Source organism: Cornus florida, unplaced genomic scaffold (genome assembly GCF_030987335.1).
Source record: "Cornus florida cultivar Cherokee Brave unplaced genomic scaffold, ASM3098733v1 CherokeeBrave_3.0.0_Hap2_Chr11, whole genome shotgun sequence".
In the NCBI taxonomy this organism is placed as follows: domain Eukaryota; kingdom Viridiplantae; phylum Streptophyta; class Magnoliopsida; order Cornales; family Cornaceae; genus Cornus; species Cornus florida.
Window position 1 is genome coordinate 57,016,730 of NW_026775581.1, and position 10,062 is coordinate 57,026,791.

The following is a 10,062-nucleotide window of genomic DNA, read 5'->3' on the forward strand; positions in this document are numbered from 1 at the left end:
ATTATTTTTAATTTAAAACATGTGTGAGTCTTGACCGAACCACCAAAGAGGACGAAGCTTGTTCCCCGTTGAAGAGGACCCAAGTATTGTAAGATTTATTTTTTTTCCTTTTGCCCACACCTGAACTCAACCATTTTTTAATTCTTTGAGGACAGGGAGTTATACTAATTTTTTCTATTTTTTGTTGACGGAGAAATTATACCATTGTGCCAAAGGTTCTTTGATTCTATAAATAGATTATTATAATGACCTAATAACTAATATTAGCATACATGATAAATAATCATTATGGCATAATTTAATCTTCTAAATTATTTCGTAGTAACTCATAAAAATTTAAACTGAATTAAAGTTTTATGATAATCACTCAATATAAGCCTATAAGGTCATTGTGTCGTACTTTTTTCTACTTAGCAAGTTAGCAGCACATATTGTGACAGTGCCCAAACAAAAAGACCATGAGCACCCAGACCATATGCCCATACGAGAACATGAACGAGACAAGAACATGTACCATTTGGCTCATCTTTGCACTGCCAAACTGTGCTTGTTCAAGCTAACACAAATATCTTTAAACAGATTGCACTCAACTTATCAACAAAAAGCTTTAAACAGAATGTGGTCGAATTCTCAAATAATAAAATAAAATAAAATAATCGCAGCAAAGAAGTTTGTTTATTCATTTGTATCCTGGATTTGAACTGATTTGAGTGAACCGTCGCTGAATATGCACAAACAGTCCAGCTTAATGATTGGTCAACGGACTGGGCCTAAAATAAAACTGAGAAAACCAAGCTCGGGCCTCTTGACAAGAGAGGAATGCGCTAATCAACAGAACATCAACATCACTAATTATATTATCAACACTTAAATTAACCATTGCATAGTATTTGCCTATACTAATTAACAGAACAGTAACATTAGCATCATTAACTATATCATTAACATTTTAAATTAAATTATCTCCAGTTTAGCCCCCAGAGGTAATTTTGTTCTTAGCTTCTCGGCACGCTTTCTAGCTGCCCTTCTCACTTTATTATCCTCAAACTCCCCAGGGGACCCCAATACATATGGACTGCAAGAATTGATAGTCATCTTCTCAAGTGACACGGCAATCTCAATCAAATGAGAAGCAAGTTCAGCATCACTTCCATGCCCAATAAACCCTACCAACTCCACCACTTTAAGGCATTGATGACAATTTGTAGCTTCACGTTCTAATCTATCAAAACAACGGTATTTTCGCATTGCCTGCCACATAAACAAATAATAATAATATTTTGCTTGTTAGTATATAAATTGAGGGGAAAAAAAAACTGTTATATATGTTGCCTTCCACCGTACCTTCCTCTGTGCACGGGACTCTTCAGATAGCAACTGTTGGGTTTAAAAAAAACATAAATAAATAAATGTCAATGCTTGTTTATAAAATAAGAAGATAACTTGCGCACAAATTTGCTAGTGTTAAAAATTGAAAAAAAAAAATAAGGTATGAAGTTAAAAGGCCCCAGAACCTCCAAATCAAATATGCACGATTGCATGCACACAGATATGATAAGTTTAAATCCATTAGCGAATATACAAGATATTACTGTTATTTGATAAGTAAAAAACATATCAGAAATCACAGCAATAAACCTCGCACAGCTACTCAATTTAAGTGTGGACCTATATCAAATAAACAATCAGTGTATTGGTTCTTGCACAGCTACACAGTCGCATTTTATGCATATCTAGGCTTTGACTTTATTCAATGGAAACCTCTAAATTATTCTCACACCGTTAAAATGGTATTAAGGTTTTGCCTTGAAATATACTTCAGGGCTTAGGTGTACCTTACTGTGCAGAGTTCAGATCTACACCCGAATCATTCATTGGTTACCAGGATTGTCAGCGGTTGCGAATGGTAGCGGGAAGTTATTTTTTATAAATTGCTTCACTATCCAACCATCTTTAGCCTTACAAATTTGAACTAGAGAATCAACTCAAGAGTTTTCAACTTAAAGTCTTTCTGTTAGCCATCTAAATTTGAACTGGAGCATCACCCCAATGACTCAGCTTACTATGCAGTCCACCTGGCTGCTTGTTCTAGAATGTCATTTGGTTTGCTTACCTCTCTTACATCCCTTTTTTATCTACTTTGGCCTTCGTATGCTGTAAATACTTGTTAAAGGTGCATGTAGACCCCAAAAAGTTCCAAACTCAAAGAGACTCAACTGGAATACTTCAACCTACAACAAAGGAGACTCCTTGATCGGGCACCAATAATGCCCTTAAGGAGGCATTTCTAGTAGACTCAAAGATCACAAAAAGCGTGCATTTCTTTTTAATCATTAATATATTTCTCTTTTTTGTTGTTATCAATGCTAAATATGGTCTATATATTAAATATGAATCAATTGATACAACATATGATCTCTTGTCAGGTCTTTGGCAGAATATATGAGCTTATTGATCAACACTTGCATTAAAAACATCTAGTGCTTGATTACGAATACTAATGTAATATTAAACATCTAGTGCTTGATTACACACACATGCATCCACTGAGGCTTGAACCCCTGACCTCCCTTTGGGAAGTAAGGGCCTAATACTAGCCCGTTGGTAATATTAATGTATATATCTTCAAATTTTATGAGTATCATCATTTTATTATTGCACACTTACAATAATAATTGGTTAGTTAATGCTCATGCATTATTTAGGTCAGGTATATTAATCAATTTTCTCATCCTGCACTACACTCATAACCTAAGTTAAACACCACATACTATCATATCTATTCTACGGTAGTCCCCTTCTCCCAGCATTTACGTTCAATTTCCTAACCAGTACAGCTATTGGCCATCACTGTGTGGACAAACCATCCTCTCTCTCTTTCTCTGTATACTGCACCTTCCGGCATTTTGCTATGGCACACCATGGTTTGAGTTCTAAGCTTAAATATTAAGAAAAACCAGTGCCTTGTGAGTTGTGAGGGCATCTATGTCAACTTCAACCAGTTGTGTGGGATGTAAGCTTGCAGAAAACAACTGCCTTTCCCTTTTTCATTTAGTAACACTGACACTTACTACTTCCATATTTGATTTGGTGCATTCTGATGTGTGGAACTTGCTACAATTCCTTCCAAGTGAGGTAAGTTAGGTAACAGGTAAATGTTATGTTTGTTAATGATTTCTCGTGCTATACTTGGATATATTCCATGCACAGTGTGTCTCAACTTTGAAGATTTATAAAGATTTCACCTCTATGGTTCAAACTCAGTTTTCCAAGTAACTGAAAATTAAGAGTATCTTACCATTCATTTCATGTTATTCACAACCAATTAAACTTTGCCTCATCTATCTCGTCCTGGTATACAACAACAGAATGGTATAGCTGCACTGCACAAGAGCAACATCATCACATTATTTTCTATCAGCACCTGTTCCTACAATATTTTGAAGGCTATTCACTAAGCATTTGTTCCGACACAAGTTCAAAAGCTATTCTTACTGTTACATATCCCACCAAGTGCATGCCTTCTGATATGCTTTGAGTCATTTCTCCCTTCAATCCCCTTTATTCTAAACCCCAATCTTATCCTCACCGGTGGGTTACTGGAAGCATGTGTGTCTTTGTACTTTCCAACGAACCTAATTAACTTTGGCATTTAGTAATGTGTAGTTGTAGGTTATAGTTGGAACATAAGGCCTGCCATGTAACAATCCCGTGTCTAAATGTTGTGTTTCGTATCATGTTTCCTTTTTTCAGTATCATTTCTATTACGCTTTCCCGTCTCCTTTGTCTATCCCACTTTGGACAACCAACATCTCCGTTTTGTTGATATTGCTCCTCCTCCTATTGAGACTCAACCATACTGTCACTACCCCCGATAGAATCTTCTTTGATTCCTCAACCTCAAGTCACCCGATATATTCATAGGAATTGAAGTAATGTCAAGATGAGCCTCACTAAAGTTTTAGCCCCTCAAGGGATTCTTAGAATGGCAAAGAACTTACATTGACTACTACTTACTCATTTTCTTCAAGTTACCAGTCACATCAGGAGCTGCAATGTTATTGTGAAGCCTCATTGAAGAGCTTTCTTATTTTATCACTAATAGGAGACACTCCTAACTTCTCTCCAACATGCTTATTGAATTTTTGTCTCTTCTAGATATTCCTATCATCCATCTTGGCATGATCTAAGAAATTAATTTCTTCACTGTGAATTACATGATAAGGTATACATGCAACCTCCTCCTGGTCTCTCCTATTCGCCCCAGTAATCTGTTGTCTTTGTCATGCAATATATGGTCTTATTATTGAATTAGAAACTTAGTAAAAACTGTTCCCCTTAGGAAATCAATTTACTTTGGTATATGGCTTTTGCATGTTGAGGATATGATTCAATGTTATATTAAGTTTGTAAAGAAGCACTTGCAATCTGCTCGGTTACTCACCTGCATGGTTACCTTGGGGGTGGTCTTGTCTATCTCACAGTTTTGCTAATGCGGTATTGCTTATCTTATGCATGTTGTTAACCAATTTGCTGCTCTACCTACCAATATGTCCACCATGCAGATATTGTTCATACCGATCATTACCTTCACAGCACTCTCTCTCATGCATTGCTTCTTTCATCTTCATCATTGCTACAGCATTGTGATTTTATAATGCCAACTGGGCTGGGGATGCTAGTACCGCTAGTTGTGAGGATTCTACTTCTGTTTCTGTGTTCTTTTAGTGAATTCTCTTATATCTTGGAAAAGCAAGAAGCAAACACCATATCTCACTACAGTTTCGAAGCACATTATGGTGCTATGGCAAATACTGATATAAAGATTGTTTAGATTTCTCTTCTTAACGATTTGGCAGATTAGCCTAACCCCTTCCTTATTACTTCGATAACCAGAATAATAATTAAATACCCAGTAATCTGGTTTTCCATTAAAAAACTAATCATTTTGATATTAATTTTTACTCAGACAACCTCACTAGCTACCTCATCTCTCTTCTACAGTTTAGTTAGCTGACAGTTCCACGAAGTCCAATATGCTTTGGCAGTTGGCACTTCACAAAAATGAGACCAACTCTTAGGTTATTATCCACCATGGATTTTAGAGGGTGTTGAATATATGTAATGCAGCTAATGCTATCTCATGAATTCTATTATGTGCAGTGCAGTCTTGTATATAAACTTTGCATTCATATAATTAAAGGATACTTAGTGTGGTTGCTGTTAACAGAGGGTGCTAGGAGAGCTTTGCCTTCATATAATTAAAGGATACATAGTGTGGTTGCCATTAACCGAGGGTGCTAGGAGAGGTAAATCAAATATAGACTGAGGTGTTGTATGATATAACTGAAAAAGTCCAGTACTGAAAAGTTTTAGAGCAGAATCTTAAGTTCTGACATTTTAAGCATTAACCGTATACTGAGAACAGAGAACTTTTTACTTTTTTTGAATTTTAATGTTTATTATTCTATGATAAGTGAAGTCTCCTTCACTTAAAATCTTATCTGGTTTTTAAGTGGCACCTACTCTTTTAAGCGGTAATATATTGCCTTATCAAACCTACTTAATTGAATAAGTGTTTGGTCGATTCAAAATTAATTATGGACTTGAATTATTAAATAACACCTTAACCTTTTCCTTTGGCATTATTTGCAAAAAGTATTCATACTCAAAATTTCGACTCGCATTCTCACGCTTCATAGCCTTAACATTTTATCACCACACTAGGCACTGACCTTCATATAACTAATAACAAATATTATTCTTCGTCTCACACTCTCTGGAGAAATAAAACGATATATGGAAAACTAAGAACTAGTAGCTGAAGTTTGTATTAAATAGTAGTTAACCTAGAAAAAAGAAACCAAGTGAGAAACAGATGTAGTATGGATTCAGTGGGCAAAGGAAATAAGTCATCAAACTAACATGGCTACTATTTTGACTGCGAACAACAGCAGAACCTAGACCTGGGAATGATATAACAATCCTAACAATACCACAACACTCGAAAAGCACAATAGCTTAAGAATTTAGACCACTTTCTACTTAATGATGACATCTTTCTTTCTAAATCTTAGCGTAATGATTGAGGACAACTTGCATTCCAAATCTTAGTTAATTCCAGAATGATAAATTAGTAAATTGTCAAATGGATCTTGAAAAGTAGTTTTCAAATTTCTTATAAACAGTTATGTTCACTGTTCAAGTGATAAGAGAGCTGAGTAGTTCTTTTTATGGACATTAGAAAATTATGAAGAGGAAAGATGGACATAAATGGTAACTTCTAGCTATTATAATTTTTATGGATTTCCATACATTGTTTTATTTCTCCACTTGTATTTCTTAGGTGCCATTTGATAACCTAATTCAACATTATTCAATTAAGTGTGTTCAATAAGCAATTTGAGTATAACTTAAAAAATAAATACCACTGAAAATGAAGTGAAATTTTAAGTGATTATCACTGAATGCCGAACACTAAAAAATAAAAATAAAAAGTGCAGAATTTATCTGAGCAATCTTTAAATTTTTTCATTATTTAGCTGATTACTCCTTGGATATAGCCTAGTGTTGACAATCTATATAATCTATCCATTAAACATTGTATGGAATAGAAAATCATGATGACAGTTAGAATTGGACTTCTTAACACAACCCCACAATCTTGAGCATGAAGCATACCGAATAGATAAGACTTTTCCCAAATAGCACGAGAGCAATTATATGGTAAAAAATTATGCCTGTATGGCTGGTCTCCTTTAATCATTAGTAAAAAGAAGGAGCTCCATATATGAACTTATTCGTTAATTTCTGAACACGATACAATCAACAATGCCCACAAATTTTAAATCGTAAGCAACAAAATCTGAATAGTTACCTGGATTTTGAATCTAGACAAGAAAGGAGATGCCTTTATCAAGGAAGTAAAATGACTGAGATCAATGTGACTCCATGATTGAACCATCAATTCCAAATTCTTGAGATTTCTCAATTCAGGAAATTCGCCCGGGAATTGTATAAATAACTATGCAGAGTAAAGACAAGAGACATTGATGATCAATTCAGTATGTATTAATCCAATAAAGAGACAAAAGGAAGCAAATGCATACATTGTGGTTTTACATACCTCACCACGAAGAAAATAAAGATCCAATTTAAGAGTCTCTAGTTGAGAGAAATAATGCAAATGCTGGTGAGGTTCTTTAATAAAATACACAGCGTATTCAAACCCAATAGATAGCTCAGAAAGAAGGGGAACATCGTTAAGAGGCACGCTTATCTTTGGTCCAAAGTATGTGAAAGAGACAAGATTTATTGCAGAAATCTCCAAATTTTCCAAAAAACGGCAACCGGATATCCGCAAGTACTTCAAATTGAGTGATGGACCAGCAACTTTCAGACTCACCAAACAGTTCGAGACATCCACCGATAAACTTTCAAGTAAAAGACAGTTGGATAAAAAGTACTCAAGAACCTCTTGAGTCACATCAACTTGTTTCAAGGAAAGGGATGTTAAGCCAGCAAAACCATGAGGCCTCGCTATTTGCCTATTTGAATGCAAATGATTTAGAGTATTTGAACTAAATGGTAAGGAGAACTTGTCCGAACTTAAAAAATTGTAATTGGGATCAGAAACCATGGTGAATTGGAAGCAATTTGACAAATCCAACTCAAACCTTTGAACACCTTTTTCAATGGCAAAATTGACCCACCTGTCAACTTCACTAAAATAATTTTCATCCAAATCAAAACAAATTCTAAATTCATCTACAGATGAACCTTGATGCAATTTCAAGACTTGATTCACCCAGTTAACATAATTAAACATCTCGACTGAACGTGACTTCCATCGTTGTCCCAATTCGTATAACGTTTTGGAAGCATCAAAATTCAAACTACCAGTAGTGTATGTCCAAAGATATCTCCATCTCCGACAGAGGATGCTAGTAGTTGCTGCTTCCTTGAGTGTCACCCGAGACAGAATCGCAACAAGAATCTCATCCGGCAGCAAACTAATCCAATCTTGCTTATGTGTACACTGTTTCGTACCCAAAAAATAAAATAGTTGATAATAATAATCAAACACCGAAGCATTCAAACCAGGAAAGGAACAATGTCACCATAATCCGAAGTTTCTCTACACTTAAAACTGAATAACTATATATATCGAATTTAAAAAAATGATAATAATAATCAAACACTGAAGCATTCAAACTAGAAAAGGAACAATGTTACCATAATCCAAAGTTTCTCTACACTTAAAAGTGAATAATGATATATATCAACAATAAATAAATTTAAAAAAGAAAACTTTTTTTCGAAATATAAACCAAATTGTTCATTCTAACATTAGAGATTAGCGGATTCACCTTCCGTAGCCCAAATTTTGAGGTAGATCGTGCCACTTTGCCCATTTAGTTTAGATAGGAATTAAATATAAGCTGCAAAAAAGAATTTGTCAAACCAAAGTACCAAACTCGTTCGATGAGATGAGAATCAGATTATAAATATGCACAAAAAAAGGTTCTAATTGGAGTAGAACAGAACCCTAAATCTAAAATTGCTTCGGGTGGAAGTCACACGGGATAGGGGCGTACCTCCTGTTCGGCGTACTTAGTGGGATCTAGCGACGGGAAAGCCGCCAGCGTTCATCCTTAGCCAGGTAGAGACCCCCTCTTGTTCTACACGGATGCGTGTATGCCTCAGACAAGAATAGTCGTCCGTTTATTTGTCTTTGTTTGCTATACTGGGCTTGTTAGAATGTGGATTGTTGAATGTTTTGTGAGTGGGCTGTCCACGGTTTGTGGGATAGCCACTCTTTACCTATGTAAATACTGCATCGTTTTATATAAAATCATCTTACTTTCCCAAAAAAAAAAAAACAGTTCGGTCATAGGGCTAGGGACTGGGCCAAAAATAAAAATTAAAATTAAATGGACTTCACAAGACTTTTAGGTTAGTTAGAATTCATTTTCTTTTATTTCACCAAACACTATCACTTTTTTAGGAAGACTTTATTGGGCTTGGAAGCCCATTTCAAGTCCCCAAAAGCTGCCACTGGCACTTAAATTTAGTCCAATGAAACATTTCTTAGTCAATTAGATTTCATGAATGCGGTTAATGAAAAAAAAAAAAAGTTTAAGCCTTTAAAGAAAAGTAGGAATAATTCTCATTCTCCACGCGGTTTTATAATCCCAATCCATTACAAGAATAAAATCCACAGTAAATCATACAATAGGCATTATAGGCTACACATGCAAAGTATAAGCTTGAATAATTTGACTGGAAACAAGATTTGTATACCAAATACAACAAGTATGTGTTTGTTAAATATCATATAACAACTGATTATTTGATTATCTCATTCTCCTTTACAAATAACCCATGTCGGCTGATTATTTGATTATTTGTTTATTCTCAGTCGGCTGATTCCCTAACCAAGTCGGCTGGATTTCCAATCTAGTCAGTTGGGTTGGCCTGGGTTGGCCTCTTCCTCGCGACAGCAGTTTTCAGGCTCTGTTCTTGCTTCTTTTCAGTTCTAAATCGTGTACAAACAGTCCAATTCATTCTAAGAACATTAAATAACATGATTTGATGGCTAAACATGTAAAAATAAATAAATAAATTATAACAACACATACCACAAATTAAATCACCCTGCACATCATGTTCGGAATGTGATAGATCGGACACTTACTCCAATTGATCGGATGCGTGCCTGAAAGTTGCGAATTTCCGATTTGAAGGCCAGTTCGTGGTGCACTCGTGGAGAGGAGATTGTGTACGGGTCTAACCTCATTTAAAGCCTAACAGTCACCTATAAATAGAGGATCAAACCAATTTGTAATTTTAGTTGTTTCCTTAGAGTCTTCATCGTCCTTTTTCTTAACTTTCTTATTCTTTCCTCTAGATGATGACCCTTTCTCAAAACTATGAAATTTATGAAGTTATTTTCTACCTAAACCTAAACCCAAAGAACGGAGTCGTCACCTTAACATTGCATTTTGGTGTGTGAGGTCACTTAAACTATGTTGTTAGTATGTGATTAGGATTTAAATGAAC

The 10,062-nt window shown here is 35.2% G+C and overlaps 1 protein-coding gene across 1 annotated transcript; it reads right to left on the minus strand.

The window, feature by feature from the left end:
• Positions 1–834: 834 nt before the first annotated feature.
• LOC132282959 (putative F-box protein At3g29830) lies at positions 835–8,772 on the minus strand. Its single transcript, XM_059784808.1, has 6 exons — positions 8,598–8,772; positions 8,370–8,441; positions 7,127–8,038; positions 6,878–7,024; positions 1,345–1,377; positions 835–1,251 (listed from the first exon to the last, which is right to left on the minus strand). The coding sequence occupies exons 2-6, from the start codon at positions 8,412–8,414 to the stop codon at positions 955–957; spliced, it is 1,434 nt and encodes a 477-aa protein (XP_059640791.1). The 5' UTR covers positions 8,415–8,441; positions 8,598–8,772; the 3' UTR covers positions 835–954.
• Between the last annotated feature and the right edge of the window lie 1,290 nt (positions 8,773–10,062).

What these genes read in the sequence shown, in the direction of transcription:
- LOC132282959 (XM_059784808.1), bottom strand. Translation starts at nt 8,414, where the DNA reads ATGGGCAAAGTGGCACGATCTACCTCAAAATTTGGGCTACGGAAG. An exon ending in CAAAATTTGGGCTACGGAAG is followed by an intron (nt 8,039 to 8,369) that starts GTGAATCCGCTA and finishes GGTACGAAACAG; the next exon opens with TGTACACATAAGCAAGATTG. An exon ending in AGTCCCGTGCACAGAGGAAG is followed by an intron (nt 1,252 to 1,344) that starts GTACGGTGGAAG and finishes TTTATGTGGCAG; the next exon opens with GCAATGCGAAAATACCGTTG.